Raw genomic sequence first — 18,052 nt, 5'->3', positions numbered from 1 at the left:
AACCATAGGTTGTTGTTTTGTTGTTGTATTCTACATGAAATTGCACACATTTTCATATATAAGACTTTATGTAACGGCTAATTTAAAATGGTACAAACATTACGACAATCGGATGAAAATATTTATGATTTTTTCAGAAGAGTTACCGTGGGGATGTAAGGAAAAAGTTTATTTCATAAATTCACCATAAATCGAAATATTGTGCTAGAGACTTGCAATTTGTTGCAAAATAAAGGTAAATGATTGAATATTACTAGAATGTAATAGTTTTTAGGTTACAATGCGTTTTTTTTTTTTTTTCGACCATTTCGGTCGAGTCAAAGTTGACCGAAGGTTAAGAAATTTTGGCACATTGTTTATTTATATGAAATTTTTCAAAACTGATAAAAGCTACACCATGGGTTGTTTTTTGTTGTATTCTATATGAAATTGCACACATTTTCACATATAAAAACTTTTTATTGTAACGGCTAATTGAAAATGGTGCAAACATTACGACAATCGGACAAAAAAATTTCTGATTTTTTTCGGAAGTTACCGCGCGGACGTAAGGAAAATTTTTTAATTTTTCATAAATTCACCATAAATCGAAATATTGTGCAAGAGACTTCCAATTTGTTGCAAAATAAAGTAAATGATTGAATATTACTAGAATGTAAGAGTTTTAGCTTACAATTGCGTTTTTTTACCATTTCGGTCGAGTCAAAGTTGATCGAAGGTTGATATTTTGGCACTTATCATTATTTATATGAAAATATTTCAAAACTGATAAAAGCTACAACCATGGGTTGTTTTTAGTTGTATTCTACATGAAATTGCGCACATTTCCATATATAAAACTTTATGTAACGGCTAATTTAAAATGGTGCAAACATTACGACAATCGGACAAAAAAATTTATTGATTTTTTCGGAAGAGTTACCGCGCGGACTAAGGAAAAAGTTTTTTCATAAATTCACCATAAATCGAAATATTGTGCTAGAAACTTCCAATTTGCTGCAAAATGAAGGTAAATGATTGAATATTACTAGAATATATGAGTTTTTGCTTACAATTGCATTTTTCGACCATTTCGGTAGAGTCAAAGTTACTGAAGGTTGAAATTTTGGCACATCGTTATTTATGTGAAAATATTTCAAAACTGATAAAAGCTACAACCATGAGTTTTTTTTTTGTATTCTACATGAAATTGCACACATTTTAATATATACTCTATGTAACGGCTAAAATAAAATGGTGCAAAAATTATGTCAAAGTGACAAAATAATTTCTGAGATGTGTCGCTGATACTTTTTAGTGCGAGAAGAAAGAAATTCGCCCTTGCACGCTTGGGTAACGATTGTAAACAAAACAACGCCTTGATCCGTGAGCTCCCAGCATCCCCCAAGGTGCGTGATTCAAAAGTTTTTGCCTAGTAGGCCTATAAGTATTTTTCCGCGAATTTAAAAAAAAAACTTTTTTATATCAACGTACCATACGTCCAATCGGCACCCAACAGACAATTTATATCGACGTTTAATACATCCAATCGGCGTTAAAGGGTTAATATAGGAATAGTATTTGTATTTTTGTGAAAGAGGAAAATATTTGTTATATTTCTTAACTACATATTTGCCGGCATATAAGATGTAGTTATTTTATTTTTAAATGTATCAAAAAACTCCCGTGTCCAATGTGGGGTGTATTACAGATGGGAGACAGAGTGCCCTAGGCTAGACTAGGCCTATCTTATGGTAAGCATACTTGGTAGGTAAAGTAATTGCTGCTAATAATAAAACATTGAAAAACAAGCCTAATTTTTACAGTAAATTGTACTATTAATAGTAGATTATTGAAAACTAGTCAATTTATAACTGTTATCACAAACTTAAGAAAAATTGCTTCCAGTATGTCTGCAGTTAGCCTATAAGGGCTCACATTATCTCATTGTATCTCCTTCCCAAGCACACATAACCCACACCTGATGTGTCTTACATTATATAAGGACTGTTTTACCTTCAGGAAACTTCAGTTCTCAAGGGAAAAAAAAATCATCCACCTGTTAGCCATTTGCAATGAGTGAATGTAAAGACAGTCGTAGCGCTGGCCTGGTGGCCTGTCATGGTAACTCATGATGAAACATACTGAAATTGTTTTTTCCACAAAATGTCCTTGTAAAATAGGTATACATCTTATGCAAGGTTGCATCATATACGCTGGCAAATACGTACTTCAAACTCAAATACGTATATTGTTTTACCTGCAAACATTCACTTTTGCAATTACATTTTTGATAATACCCAAGGTGTTGTTTCTAGGCACATCTGAATACAATCAGTTTGTAGCAGGAAAGCATATGAAGTTATGTACATATTCCTGCACTTCAGGTTTCCTTATGAATGAGTTATATATGCTCCAAAAACAAGCAGGACTTTTAAGAAAATAATTCTTCATTAGTTTAAAAAATTATGTTGCATAGTCCTTGACATTAATATTAATACGTAATGTTAAATCAATAACTGTGCATTTTAGATGTAATCTAAAGAATCATTATCACTTATTCAAAGAACAGATAGGCCAGAAATAAATCCTTTAGTAAACTAGATTGCATCTCATAAGCCTTAGGTATTTTTCTTAAGCCTATGTATCATTAGTGAAACATATGGACAGTTTGAACATAGCCTAAGACTCTTTCAAGGAAAGTCATTTGTAATTTATATCTGTTTCAAAAATTTTTTTTGACTGCTCAGTCTATTAGGTGTTTTGTTACATGTATCGAGGTAGTTACAATGAACACTTCTTGTAGTAAGTTGTCCCAGTTGGCTTTGGCAGCACAATGCATTTCACATAACTTATGAATGATATCAGGGAATGAAAAATAATGTGTGTGTATATTAATTCATATGGAAAATATGGGTAGGTGTGATTTCACATACTTATTAACATATAAATATATATGACATTGGATTAAAAAAGTTTTAACACTATACTTGTCAGCACCACAGCATTTTATATTGCATCTGAGGTTTTGAACAATACAAAAAGAATCATGTTCTGTCACATTGAATGTGTAGCACCATGAAAAATGGTAATCCTTCAATTATCCTGATTGATATACCTGAGAGGCTCTTCTGGATATTGGAATTTCTGGATATGATAAAGAATCAATCTTCGGCTGTAAAACAGCAGTTTTGTAACCTACTTTGTCTTATCTTTCATTATACAGAACTACAGTATAATGTATACTGTACAGTATACAGTGTACAGTATGCCCATAATACATCACAGAATTCAATGTACAGAACTACCAAGAAAAATTCTGAAGCAACATGGCTGGGTAGTGTGTACCAATACATTATTTCATAGTCTGTTCAAATTTTAATAATTCATAGGTATTTCAACTTTGGAGAAATTTATTTAACATTAAAATTGTGTTTGCAAATTTAAGCACCCATAATTTCATTAATACTGTTTGGGTTTCCCCTTGAAGGTGGAGAGAAGGAAGGAAGTGAGAAGGAAAAACACACACACACACAAAGTAATAAGCAAAGTTATTTTTATTGATTGTAGGCCAATAATAGTTGTGAAGCTTCCATGTAGACAAGGCCCGGCAAACTCTTCTCACTCAGTCTCCCAGCCCATCTGCTTAACAAGTGATAAACAAGATGATGTGAGAGGAAGTTTAAAGTGACATTGATGCTTTTAAGCCAATAACAGTTGCAAAATGACAATGACAAATTTATTATTAATTTGTATTTTCATTGCTAACAAACCTTCGATCTTAACATAAGGATAAATCTTCTCCACTACTGTCAGTTTCTTCCAGCTCAAAAAAATGGGGGTTGGGGGGTTATAGTTGGGCAGTCTATGTTAATACCGCAGGTTTGTTAGCCATGAAAAATACAAATTAATTATAAATCTGTCTTTTGTTCCTGTGCAGAACAAACCTGGGTCTTAACATAAGGATAGACTCTTTTGGTGGGAGGAAAGAAAGTTTTAAACTGATTGGAGGTTCAGCACACTTGGTCTCACTTCCTGGATTGATGGATGCAGAGGAAGTAGACAAGCCTCTGTCCTGTCGGATACATAGGTATCCCAATGGTCAAACTACTGGGCTAAAATACAATGTAAAGAGACATTGCACGGGAGGAAGTTAAAGATCTATACGTAATTGGTTGAATAGCAAACTAAGGTAGCCACTTACTATGTATTTCAGGAAGTTTGAGTCATAGTTTTTTGCCCCTATCCTTCAAACCAATCAATTGATTGGTATGGTACTTTGAAACAGTTTTGCATTCTCTCCCTTGTTTTTATAAAAAAATTCTATGTCCAAACATATTTTAAAGGAACTTTACTCTTAGATTTGAGGACATAGCCAAACCTAGCTAGTCAAGATTTACAAATTAATTCAGATAAGCACTCCTGTGGTACTTATCCCTCCGATCACCTACCCTTCCTTACTCTTTACACCTCCTTCCCCAACTGTTTTCATTCATTCCCCACTCATTTTTATCTCTCCCTTGGCAATGATTGCTATGTAATGGGATGTTTTCAGGCACATGTTAGCATTGCAATTTTTTAACTGAGCAATATAGGATGAAATGAATTAACAATCTACATGGTTGTACAGAATTTAGGGGTTTCCAAAACCTTTGTAGTTGATGAATGTTGAAATGTATACATGTACCTTACAAAAATATTTTGCTTATACATTTACCCTCTACATTTCTATTCCAGACCTGTTATACATTTTACAAAGATGGATTGATTAGAGAGAAAGAGAGAGAGAGAGAAGGGGTGGAGGGGAGGGGAATATGAGAAAGACAAAACTTATTTATTGACAGACATCTATGATAACGTGTACATTGTCTCAAAAGATTGTAAACAGTTATGTAATTTGTCTCAAATGATTATAAGCTGTTCTGTAATTTTAACCCATTATTATTTTATATATATGTAGAATAGTGAATTTAGAATAAATATGAAATAAGTTTTCATTATAAAATTATGGAAACAAAATAAAGACAATCACATTCATGAAAAAAGTAACATATGCTACAGGGTGTAATGATGTCAAGGAAGAGTAGGGAGAAGAATGGTGGAGTCGAAGAGGAAAGTTGGGGGTAGTGAGCAATTTACTATAAGTAGATACTTGGGACAAGTTCAGTAGTTCCCAAGCTCATATGTCTGAAAACATTAACCCTCTTACGCCGACTGGACGTATTTTACGTCAACATTTTTTGTCTCTCGTGTGCCGACTGGATGTATTTTACGTCGACTTACAAAAGCTTTTTTTAAAATTCGCGGAAAAATACTTATAGGCCTACCAGCCTAAAACTTTTGAATCACACGCCTTGGGGGATGCTGGGAGTTCATGGATCAAGGTGTTGTTTTGTTTACAATCGTTACGCAGGCGCGCAAGCGCGAATTTCTTTCTTGCCGCACTAAAAAGTATCTGTGACACATCTCGGAAATTATTTTGTCACTTTGACATAATTTTTGTACCATTGTAAATTAGCCGTTACATGAAGTATTATATATGAAAATGTGCGCATTTTTATGTAGAATACAACAATAAAATAGTCATGATTGTAGCTTTTATCAGTTTTGAGATATTTTCATATAAATAACGATAATTGCCAAAATTTCAACCTTCGGTCAACTTTGACTCTATCGAAATGGTCGAAAAACGCAATTGTAAGCTAAAACTCTTATATTTTAGTAATATTCAATCATTTACCTTAATTTTGCAACTAATTGGAAGTCTTTAGCACAATATTTTGATTTATGGTGAATTTATGAAAAAACTTTTTCCTTACGTCCGCTCGGTAACTCTTCCGAAAAAAATCATACATGCGATTGTGGTAATGTTTGCACCACTTTAAAATTAGCCGTTATATAAAGTTTTATATATGGAAATGTGCGCAATTTCATGCACAATACAACTAAAAACAACCCATGGTTGTAGCTTTTATCAGTTTTGAGATATTTTCATATAAATAACGATAATTGCCAAAATTTCAACCTTCGGTCAACTTTGACTCTACCGAAATGGTCGAAAAATGCAATTGTAAGCTAAAACGCTTATATTCTGGTAATATTCAAGCATTTACCTTCATTTTGCAACAAATTGGAAGTCTCTAGCACAATATTTCGATTTATGATGAATTTATGAAAAAAATAACATTTTCTTTACCTCCGCGCGGTAACTCTTCCGAAAAAATCATACGTGCGATTGTGGTAAAGTTTACACCATTTTAAATTAGCCGTTACATAAAGTTTTATATATGAAAATGTGCGCAATTTTATGTAGAATACAACAAAAAATAATTGAAGGTTGTAGCTTTTCTCATTTTTGAAATATTTGCATATAAATCACGATAAATAGAAAAAAAACCACGTTCGGTCAACTTTGACTCTACCGAAATGGTCGAAAAACGCAATTGTAAGCTAAAACTCTTACAGTCTAGTAATATTCAGTCATTTATCTTCATCTTGAAACAAATTTGAAGTCTCTAGCAAAATATTTAGATTTATGGTGAATTTAAAAAAAAAATCTTTCCTTCCCTCCGCGCGCGGATTCTCCGCCACAAATCTCCGAAATGTGTGCGTCCCATTCTTGGAATATTTGCTCCGTTTCATATTAGGCATTTCATAGAGTTTTATATATGAAAATGTGCACAATTTCATGTAGAATAAAACAAAAAATATTTGAAGGTTGTAGCTTTTCTTATTTCTAAAATAATTGCATATAAAAAATATATATATATATAAAAAAAAAATTCGACATTCGGTCAACTTTAACTCATCAGATATGGTCGAACTCTGCAATTGTAAGCTAATACTTTTACAGTATAGTAATATTCAATCATTTGTCTTCATTTTGAAAGAAATTGGAAGTCTCTAGGACAATATTTAGATTTATGGTGAATTTTTGAAAAAAATATTTGTTTACGTCCGCGCGTTAGGAATTCATGCATTATTTTGTGATAATATTTTCTCTGTGTTGCTTTTATCATTTTACAATGTTTTACCAAAATGATCACAATTTAGTGTACATTACAACGAAAAAAAAGTAACTTGTTACCTTTAACCGTTTTGCGCACAGCGCGATTTGAATACAATTATATATGAAATTTTGTTTTTGCGCTATCATATAACACATTATTTATATATGATAATGATAATTTTTTTCATTTCTGATGGTTGCATACTAAACTTCAGCCAATGACAAAAAAAGGAGCCAAAAATGAACTCTTAATCTTGAAAACTAAGCGCGCTGTGATTTTTTGAAAAAAATATTTTTTCCGCTTCCGCGCTCACTCCGAAACCCCTCCGGCATACGGGAGACAATTTTTTATTTACCGCTCCGGCATAAGAGGGTTAATCAGTTTGCTGGCTACCCAAAATTCAAGAGTAAAGTGCCTGAAAAAGCTGAATGTGGAAATTGAATTTATTACTAAAAATTAGGGGAGGGTGTGAAACACTGTTGCAAAGTAACTCACTGCTCCTTCAATTCATTTAAAAGATATTGGCAATAAACAGACTCATACTTCCTGAAATACATAGTAGTCTTGCTTTTTATCATTCCTGTCTCTCTCTCTCTCTCTCTCTCTCTCTCTCTCTCTCTCTCCTCTCTCTCTCTCTCTCTCTCTCTCTCTCTCTCTCTTTGCTACTGACAGGCTATATTCATGTAGAATATAGGCAGCCCCCGGTTATTGGCGGGTTGCTGATAAGCAAAAACTGCAATTTATGGCACTTATAGCACCAAGTTTCAGTTAATGGCACTGATAACTGGTTAATGGCACTTCTGTTAGGTATGTTAGGGCGCCATAAAACCAGATCGCCATTACCCGAGACCACAGATAACCGGGGACTGCCTGTATTAAAAACTCATAACAGTACTCACATGTATCCAGCCAGTTCCAGCATATGATGGATCAATCTCCTCACTGCCTGCTGGTAAAGAAGGAAGTGGAAAGGTAGAAAAACCAGTCATCTCAATCACTCTCACTTTCAAACCATGGTCTTGGGTTAGATACAAACTGAGCAGCTACCACCAGGCCCAAGGAAAAGTGTCCAAGGACCTGTGGGCAAAATCCCTTAGGTAGAAGGATGTGAAGGTAGTTGGATGGAACCAAGAACTAGCTTTCAAAATCCTTTGAATAAACAAGTTCTTTTTGAATGTGAAGGAAGAGCCTAGACCCCTAAGGTCATTTGCTCTTGCATGCATGGTATCGGCATTAGAGGCAGAAGAGGATGTATAGGAATGTCTGATTATTTCACACAGCCAAAAGGACATGGTATTCTTGGACACTTCTTTTTTTTGTTTTGGCTTTTACAGTGGAACCTCGGTTGTCATACGTAATACGTTCCAGAATGTCTCACAAAGTCTGAAACGTTCAAAATTCAAAACAATAATTCCTGTAAGGAATAATGTAAATGTAATAACAATGGGAAGTAATTATTAATGACTAATGAAATCGATAAATAAACATTTAAGATCACTCTTACCTTTATGGAAGACTCTTCTTAGCATATGGAAGATGGAGAGGGAGGAGGAGAGGTTATTGTTTGGAAAGACTTCAGGTATCAAGGACGTATATGGGGTTACTTTTTGTTTTTTACTGCCACTATCTGAGGTTACTTCCCATCTTTGTTTTTTACTGGTACTAGAACCAGCTTGAGAGTCACTGGACCCTTGTCGCACAACAAAACTGTTCAGAAACATTTGCTTCTAGCATCTTTTTAAAATTTGCCTAAAGTGAAACAAGGCATTGTCATTAAACATGTTAAGAGACATGGATTACATCTTTGTTGGGATGGTAATTCTCCACAAAATTTTTTACATCACTTTGCAGTAGGCACATTGAGTATGTCTATTCGCTTTTTTAATTTTTCAAACCAGCCTCTGCTTGCCTTAAATTCTCTAACAGCACCACTTGTTATCAGCATTTTCTAACTGAGATCGGCATGCAACATCCTTGCCTTTTCACCAATTATCGTTTCCAACATTTTGCTACGAGTTCATTCTTAAATTCTATATTGTCTTGCCTTTTTTGCAGTAGGACTGGCACTTGGAACTTTCTTTGGCCCCTTGATGATTTACTGAGCAGTTGCACTCAAATGAAAAAGCACAAAGAACAACTATTGGAAAAGCAGAATGGGTCACAAAAGAACATGGGGGCTTTGTTTAGCCCACTAGGTATGGGCCTAGTCACAAGGTGGGCCCTTAAAGGAGCATTTTTGGGTGTATGAATTCTGAGGAAATTTACAAAACCAGTCAAAATTTAATTGGAAAAAGTCAGCGAAAACTGAATTATGTATATGAAAACCAGGTCATATGAAATCCGAGGTTTGACTCTACTAACAAAAAGTCTTTAACACTTTGGTGTGAGGTGACAAGTCCTGCTCAGATAACTACACAGCGCCCTTACGGGACAAAGCTGCAACTTATCTGGATCGTTGTCAACAAAATCTCCCAGGGAAGGGATAGAAAAATAATAAAATCTTTCATCATGAACCGAGAGATTTTGAGTCTTTGCTACAAATTCGTTCCAGGACAAATTCGAAGGCTACAGACCCCAATCTCCTGGTGTATATTTCACATCAAAAGCTAGACCATGGAGCTTTCTCACTTTTTGATGAAGCTAAGGCCAATAAGAATACTGTCTTAAGGGTCAAGTTTCTGTCTGATGATTGTCTTAAAGATTCATATGGGGCACCAGAGTCAGATCCAAGGTTGTTGGTTTAAGGTCTCTTGGAGAACAAGACTGTTCAAAGCTTTTAAGCAGGATTGACATTTTCCAAGAGGAGGTTAGGTTCACATCTTTTAATCAAAGAACCACTCCCTAGACATTCCTGTAGCCCTTGATGACAGAAACAGAAAGGTGCTTTTCGGTCTGAAGGAAAACCAAGAAATCATCTATCTGTTGAATAGAAGACTGAAGAAAAACCCTGGTACACAGCTGAGGAAGTTCTTCTGAAATAGTCAGATGCCTATGTTACTGTTCTGCGAGAAAAGCCTCATGCATACAGGTGATACTGGATAGTCTCCAGCCTGAACGATATCTCTATATGAGGTTGATGTAGGAGATTGTGCCATTTGGGAATTTCTCTTGGAACCGCAGACAGCAGAGCTGGTAGGTCCGGAAACCATTCTGCTTGTGGCTACAAAGGAGTTACTAAGGTCATCCTGAGATTTTGAGACATCGTCACTGTTCAAGACATGGCGGATCAGGCTAAAGGGAGGAAGTGCCTAGACATGCAGATTATGTCCTGGATGTTGTAGGGCGTCCTCGGCCACGGCGGAAGAATCTGGAACCACTGAACAATAGACCTCTAACTTCCTGTTGAATCTTGTTGCAAATAGGTTCATCATTGGTCTCCCCCTCAACAGATGGAAGAGCCAGTCCACTATCTCCTGATGTAGGCACTCTGTGCCTAGGACTTGGCTCTGACTACTTAGTTTATTGGCTACTACATTCCTCTTGCCTGGGATTTACCACGGCCCCCTTGTTTTTTCATGTAAGACACTGCTGTAGTGTTATCTGATATCAGAACTACAGAGTGCCCCACCACCCCTTGCTGAAACTTAAAGGCACTCCAACTTTCAAGTTCTCATCGTTCAACCACCACAGCAGATCTTTCACACCTGGTGACAGAAGGACCCAAAACAGAAGGCAATCGCCGTAGGAGACCAGAGTTCTTTCAGCCTCCATGGAACGGATTGAAGATGCAGAATGCCATGAGGGATAAGCTTCTCTAGGGAGGTCAAGAGAGCACAATCATGGCCAACTTTAACCTTAGATAAAATAAAAACTAATGAGGCTAGAGGACTACAGTTTGTGTTTGATGATAGGAAGATGAATGATCCACTTCCCAATTTGCATTTTTAAGATCTGAGGGCAGACAGAAAAAGTGTTGATGGACAGGCAAGAAATATAAAAATGGAAGACAGAAAACCGAAATTGGAGGAGATTCTGTGCAGTTTGACTACAATATAATGTTTTGTGACTGGCAAATTCTGGGAAGATTATATCACAAATGAGAAAGGCAATGATAAAGTAGTACTAGGAGGCTGAACAAGATGGGTACAAGATTGATAAGAAATAGGAAAAGTGAGTTTGGAAAGAATTATGAGGCAGGATGCTGACTGGTTTGAAGGCTTAGAAAAATATGAAGAATTCTGAAGGGCTTATATGAGGACTTGTACCAAATGGGAAAGTTAGCAGAACCCATTGGAAGCTTAGACTTCATAAATAGTAACTTGATACCTAAGTAAATTTGTCTAGATCTGCTCAGTTGTAAATTATGTAAAACAACTGTTGATAGGAATACTGTTGAATGAGGGCCAAATGAAACTAATTGTGGCTATTATGAAAGATGCCATGTAGTTTCCATATTCCACTTAAAATGAAGAACTCATGAGATTTTTCAGGATGATTAAGCCTTTGGAATCTTTGAAAAATCCTCCTCTGTTACTTATATTCTGACCAGTGTTTTGAAACTGCCAGTTGTAATTGTGATGAGTTGAAATTAGAGGTAGTGTATAACACATGGAAATAAACATTTAAATAAATTTTGTGAATTCATAGCAAAGATGGAAGAAACCACTTGTAAGGGTGAAATCGTCACTGCTGACAGCATTCTAAAGCCAACATTGAAATTGCACCCAACAGCAAACAAAATTGCCATGCAAACAGAAATGTGTCAGCAAGAACAACTTGTGAAACAGACCCAAGCGATGACACCCATCCATAGGAAAGTCTTTGTTTGTCATAGGTCCCATTCCACCAAACCCTCTCCCTCCATTTTTCTGTCCTTTGCTTCCACTCAGCTTCACCACTGGAAAATTAACTCATCTGTTTGAGAATCATCTGAATCTTGCCAAGATCAACAAAGGAGCTTTGCAACGAAGTTATCCACAAAGTATTCTTTGTAAGAAAAACATTTAAAATACTAAAAAGTTTGTTAAAAAAAACATCCATCACCTTCCTCTGAGACCTGTTTCTGGGTAATAAAACAGCTCTCCCTCTCGAACTAATATCTTATCCTTTCCTAATCTTCCTATCACTAACAGACCAGAACAAAGTAAAGGTTACTCTTAATACCCCTTTTTTTATTTTCCATTTTTGAACCTGCCACATTATAAATATTCAGCTTAAAAATTATGCCAAATTCAGCTTTATGCCATGAAAAAATTTCGGTGACCAACATGTAAAAGAAATTGATTCCGATATCCATAAATTATCAGTCTGCTGTACCACAAATTTTGAAACCCCAAACTAGTACTTTCCAAGTTCTTCCTGTCTCTCATAGAGATGTTTACTTTTTTCCTGGCCTACCATTTCTCTATCAGGGTTTCATAACAAAACCTTTTGTTTCCCCTTTCATTCCTGGCCTTTGAGGCAATACCAGGACTAACTTCTCTAAATAATTTTCTTCTGTGGAGTACTGTAATGATTGGTTGCAATCTCCTGTTTTTGTTTTTTCCTCCCATTGTCCAAGTTTTTCTTCTATTGGTTTCAACTTTACATAAGGCTACTCTAGGAGCAAGAGCCTGTGTCATTGTAATTCAGACATTATAAAATGATAAGCAATGATTTGTCTGCTCTTGTCTGCTCTTTGAATATGAAAAAAATAATTTTTATAGGATATGTATAGTACTTTTACCTTAAAAAATTTTGATTGTACAGAGGATAAATTGATGACATGGTCTAAACTTAATATGGGTATATTTAACCCTTTACTGCCGACTGGACGTATTTTACGTCGACATTTTTTGTCTCGCGTGTGCCGACTGGATGTATTTTACGTCAACTTACAAAAGTTTTTTTTAAAATTTGCGGAAAAATACTTATAGGCCTAGCAGCCTAAAACTTTTGAATCACTCGCCTTGGGGGATGCTGGGAGTTCACGCATCAAGGTGTTGTTTTGTTTACAATCGTTACGCAGGCGCGCAAGCACGAATTTCTTTCTTGCCGCACTAAAAAGTATCTGTGACACATCTTGGAAATTATTTCGTCACTTTGACATAATTTTTGTACCATTGTAAATTAGCCGTTACATGAAGTATTATATATGAAAATGTGCGCATTTTTATGTAGAATACAACAATAAAATTCTCATGATTGTAGCTTTTATCAGTTTTGAGATATTTTCATATAAATAACGATAATTGCCAAAATTTCAACCTTCGATCAACTTTGACTACCGAAATGGTCGAAAAACGCAATTGTAAGCTAAAACTCTTATATATTTTAGTAATATTCAATCATTTACCTTAATTTTGCAACTAATTGGAAGTCTCTAGCACAATATTTCGATTTATGGTGAATTTATGAAAAAACTTTTTCCTTACGTCCGCGCGGTAACTCTTCCGAAAAAAATCATACATGCGATTGTGGTAATGTTTGCACCATTTTAAAATTAGCCGTTATATAAAGTTTTATATATGGAAATGTGCGCAATTTCATGCACAATACAACTAAAAACAACCCATGGTTGTAGCTTTTATCAGTTTTGAGATATTTTCATATAAATAACGATAATTGCCAAAATTTCAACCTTTGGTCAACTTTGACTCTACCGAAATGGTCGAAAAACGCAATTGTAAGCTAAAACGCTTATATTCTAGTAATATGCAAGCAATTACCTTCATTTTGCAACAAATTGGAAGTCTCTAGCACAATATTTCGATTTATGGTGAATTTATGAAAACAATTAAATTTTCTTTACGTCCGCGCGGTAACTCTTCCGAAAAAATCATACGTGCGATTGTGGTAATGTTTGCACCATTTTAAATTAGCCGTTACATAAAGTTTTATATATGAAAATATGCGCAATTTCATGTATAATACAACAAAAAATAATTGAAGGTTGTAACTTCTCATTTTTGAAATATTTGCATATAAATCACGATAAATAGAAAAAATACCATGTTCGGTCAACTTTGACTCTACCGAAATGGTCGAAAAACGCAATTGTAAGCTAAAACTCTTACAGTCTAGTAATATTCAGTCATTTATCTTCATCTTGAAATAAATTTGAAGTCTCTAGCAAAATATTTAGATTTATGGTGAATTTTAAAAAAAATCTTTCCTTCCCTCCGCGCGCGGATTCTCCGCCACAAATCTCCGAAATGCGTACGTCCAATTCTCGGAATATTTGTTCCATTTCATATTAAGCATTTCATAGAGTTTTATATATGAAAATGTGCACAATTTTATGTAGAATAAAATGAAAAATATTTGAAGGTTGTAGCTTTTCTTATTTCCGAAATAATTGCATATAAAAATATATATATAAAAAAATCGACATTTGGTCAACTTTAACTCGTCAGATATGGTCGAAAACTGCAATTGTAAGCTAATACTCTTACAGTATAGTAATATTCAATCATTTGTCTTCATTTTGAAAGAAATTGGAAGTCTCTAGGACAATATTTAGATTTATGGTGAATTTTTGAAAAAAATATTTGTTTACGTCCGCGCGTTAGGAATTCATGCATTATTTTGTGATAATATTTTCTCTGTGTTTTTATCGTTTTAAATGTGTTATATACCAAAATGATTGCAATTTAGTGTACATTACAATGAAAAAAAGTAACTTGTTACCTTTAACCGTTTTGCGCACAGCGCGATTTGAACACAATTATATATGAAATTTCGTTTTTTGCGCTATCATATATTGCATTATTTATATATGATAATGATAATTTTTTTCATTTCTGATGGTTGCATACTAAACTTCAGCCAATGACAAAAAAAGGAGCCAAAAATGAACTCTTAATATTGAAAACTAAGCGCACTGTGATTTTTTGAAAAAAATATTTTTTCCGCTTCCGCGCTCACTCCGAAACACCTCCGGCACACGGGAGACAATTTTTTTTTTTACCGCTTCGGCGTTTAAGGGTTAAGGGGTATGCCAACTGCCGAATTTTGAGTAATTATCAAATTATAATTATTAACAGTCTAAATCAATATATCCTGAGGTGATAATGCTGAAGAAAAATATCATAGATTGCTCATTGACAATTTTGTTCATGAGACTGAACCACAAACTGTAAAAGACTTGTAACAAACGTCTGTATGAATAATTCAGGTAAGTGTCAAGTAAGCTATACACTGATTTGGACTGCTTTATGCGTAAATAAACATCTAGAAACATTATTGCTAAAATTGCTAAACAAATTGTCTAGGTTGGTTCATGGACAATTTTTGTTTAATTGTGAATGGTATTGTGAATGACAAATTGTAAGAAACGTAGAAAATTCTATGAATGATATTAGATCGGATCAAGTTTGATTTACTCACTGGTTTGGACTATTTTATGTGTAAATAAACATATCTTGAAACATTATTGATAAAAAAAATGTTTAGATTGGTTCATGGACAATTTTGTTCCTCGTTTGTACGTATGGCACTATGAACGTCCAATCGTAAAAAAAGCATTAAAGCAAGTGTAAAAAAATGTATTAAAAAAATATTGTCATCCACTAAAATATCCCATTTTCTTTATGGGACATTTCAGAGAAAATGAGTTATAATTAGATAGGGATAACTTGATCAAAATGCCCAGATTCTCGCAGGGTTTTTGAAAGTCTAGAAAAATTTTTGTTTTGCTGTTTTCTCAAAACTTTTTTCAAAACTAAATGCTTATTTCTCCAAGAAGACTGATCCAAATTCAGTAAAACTTTTACAGAGTGTATTGTAACTATATATCTTTTATTTTGTTATCAGGGTAATAACTTTTCTGTGCAACTTTCAATTTTGCATATTAATTTTGAAAAGTGAAGTCATGTTTTTTTTCAACTGCAAAACAAGTGATCTTAGAGGTCAAATTTCCCCACATGAGAATTTACATTATTAGTTGTAGAATAAGTGGTAAATATTTTAAGCAAATCCCTTCACTCTTAAGGTAAAAACACTCATTTACTTTATAATGGGGCATTGGGTCTCCCCATGAAGTAGTAACGGGGTATCATTTATTGATGCATTAGTTCCTTACATTTAAGTTCTGTTTATATTACTATTTGAAGAGGACTTATTTTTCATTGTAACTAAATCTGCAGGTACGTAAAAAATCATCTAAGCTGAGTGACGAAGAAGTGTTGGAAAAACTCAGGCTGTTATGTTCACCAGATCATCCAGATTCCATTTTTGAAAAAATTAGTGAGATTGGTTCTGGGTAAGTGGAAAATTTACAATGTGGTTTTGACTGATTGTGCTAAGTTAACTGAAGAGCTTTTTTTTTAAATGAATTTAAGTTCATGTATTGAAAAAATACATGTTTCGTCACAGACCCATTACTTTAACAAGTCTGTTTGCATGGGTTGCACATAAATCCAGACACATTTGTCAAGTTGTATAATTATTATTATTATTATTATATACATCTTATATATAAAGCTGACGGTTGGACTATGTGCGTACTAACGTATGCATGTGTGTTCACTATAGATGGCAAAACTACTGGACTGAATTGAGCCAAAGTTGCACCAATATGCAGATTTTATAGGGGACGGTTTTTAGCCGGGGCCTAACAGAGATGCTATTGACTGGTTACCAGCGTCATGAACCCTTAAACGCCTAAGGGGTATAATAAAAATCGTCTCCCGTATGCCGAGGGGGTCTCGGAGTGAGCGCCGAAGCGGAAAAAATATTTTTTTCAAAAAATCACAGCGTGCTTAGTTTTCAAGATTAAGAGTTCATTTTTGGCTCCTTTTTTTTGTCATTGCCGGAAGTTTAGTATGCAACCATCAGAAATGAAAAAGAATATCATTATCATATATAAATAATGCGATATATGATAGCACGAAAACAAAATTTCATATATAGTTGTATTCAAATCGCGCTGTGAGCAAAACGGTTAAAGCTAACGAGTTACTTTTTTTTCATTGTATTGTACACTAAATTGCAATCATTTTGGTATATAACACATTGTAAAACAATCAAAGCAACACAGAGAAAATATTATCACAAAATAATGCATGAATTCCGAGCGGACGTAAAAAAATGTTTCTTTCAAAAATTCACCATAAATCTAAATAATGTTCTAGAGACTTCCAATTTCTTTCAAAATGAAGATAAATGATTGAATATTACTATACTGTAAGAGTTTTAGCTTACAATTGCAGTTTTTGACCACTTCGGACGAGTTAAAGTTGACCGAATGTCGAATTTTTTATATATATATTATTTATATGCGAATATTTCAAAAATGAGAAAAGCTACAACCTTCAATTATTTTTTGTTGTATTCTACATATAATTGTGCACATTTTCATATATAAAACTCTATGAAACGCCTAATATGAAACAGAGCAAATATTCCGAGAATGCGACGTACACATTTCGGAGATTTGCGGCGGAGAATCCGCAAGCGGAGGGAAGGAAAGTTTTTTTTTAAAATTCACCATAAATTTAAATATTGTGCTAAAGACTTCGAATTTTTTTCAAAATGAAGATAAATGACTGAATATTACTAGACTGTAAGAGTTTTAGCTTACAATTGCATTTTTTGACCATTTCGGTAGAGTCAAAGTTGACCGAACGTGGTTTTTTTTCTATTTATCGTGATTTATATGCAAATATTTCAAAAATGAGAGAAGCTATAACCTTCAATTATTATTTGTTGTATTCTACATGAAATTGCGCACATTTTCATATATAAAACTTTATGTAATGGCTAATTTAAAATGGTGCAAACATTACGACAATCGCATGTATGATTTTTTCAGGAGAGTTACCGCGCGGATGTAAAGAAAATTTTATTTTTTTCATAAATTCACCATAAATCAAAATATTGTGCTAAAGACTTCCAATTTGTTGCAAAATGAAGATAAATGATTGAATATTACTAGAATATAAGCGTTTTAGCTTACAATTGCGTTTTTCGATCATTTCGGTAGAGTCAAAGGTGACCGAAGGTTGATATTTGGCACTTATTGTTATTTATATGAAAATATTTCAAAACTGATAAAAGCTACAACCCATATTTATATGAAAATATTTCAAAACTGATAAAAGCTATAACCATGGGTTGTTTTTAGTTGTATTGTGCATGAAATT

General features: G+C 34.1%; 1 protein-coding gene and 1 pseudogene across 1 annotated transcript in view; one reads left to right on the top strand and one right to left on the bottom strand.

Moving 5' to 3' along the window:
- LOC135218999 (serine/threonine-protein kinase PAK 2-like) overlaps positions 1-18,052 on the bottom strand; it is a 288,649-nt pseudogene that overhangs the window by 129,185 nt on the left and 141,412 nt on the right.
- Positions 9,106-18,052, top strand: part of LOC135220063 (serine/threonine-protein kinase PAK 2-like) — a 59,272-nt gene continuing 50,325 nt past the window's right edge. Inside the window, exons 1-3 of the mRNA XM_064257392.1 lie at positions 9,106-9,184; positions 11,577-11,752; positions 16,055-16,170. Of these exons, the coding sequence (XP_064113462.1) occupies positions 9,106-9,184; positions 11,577-11,752; positions 16,055-16,170 (371 nt within the window). The remainder of the gene's footprint in view (positions 9,185-11,576; positions 11,753-16,054; positions 16,171-18,052) is intronic.

Source organism: Macrobrachium nipponense, chromosome 1 (assembly GCF_015104395.2).
Source record: "Macrobrachium nipponense isolate FS-2020 chromosome 1, ASM1510439v2, whole genome shotgun sequence".
NCBI classification, from domain to species: domain Eukaryota; kingdom Metazoa; phylum Arthropoda; class Malacostraca; order Decapoda; family Palaemonidae; genus Macrobrachium; species Macrobrachium nipponense.
The sequence above is the reverse complement of the archived record's forward strand: the minus strand, read 5'-3'. Positions and strand labels throughout refer to the sequence as shown.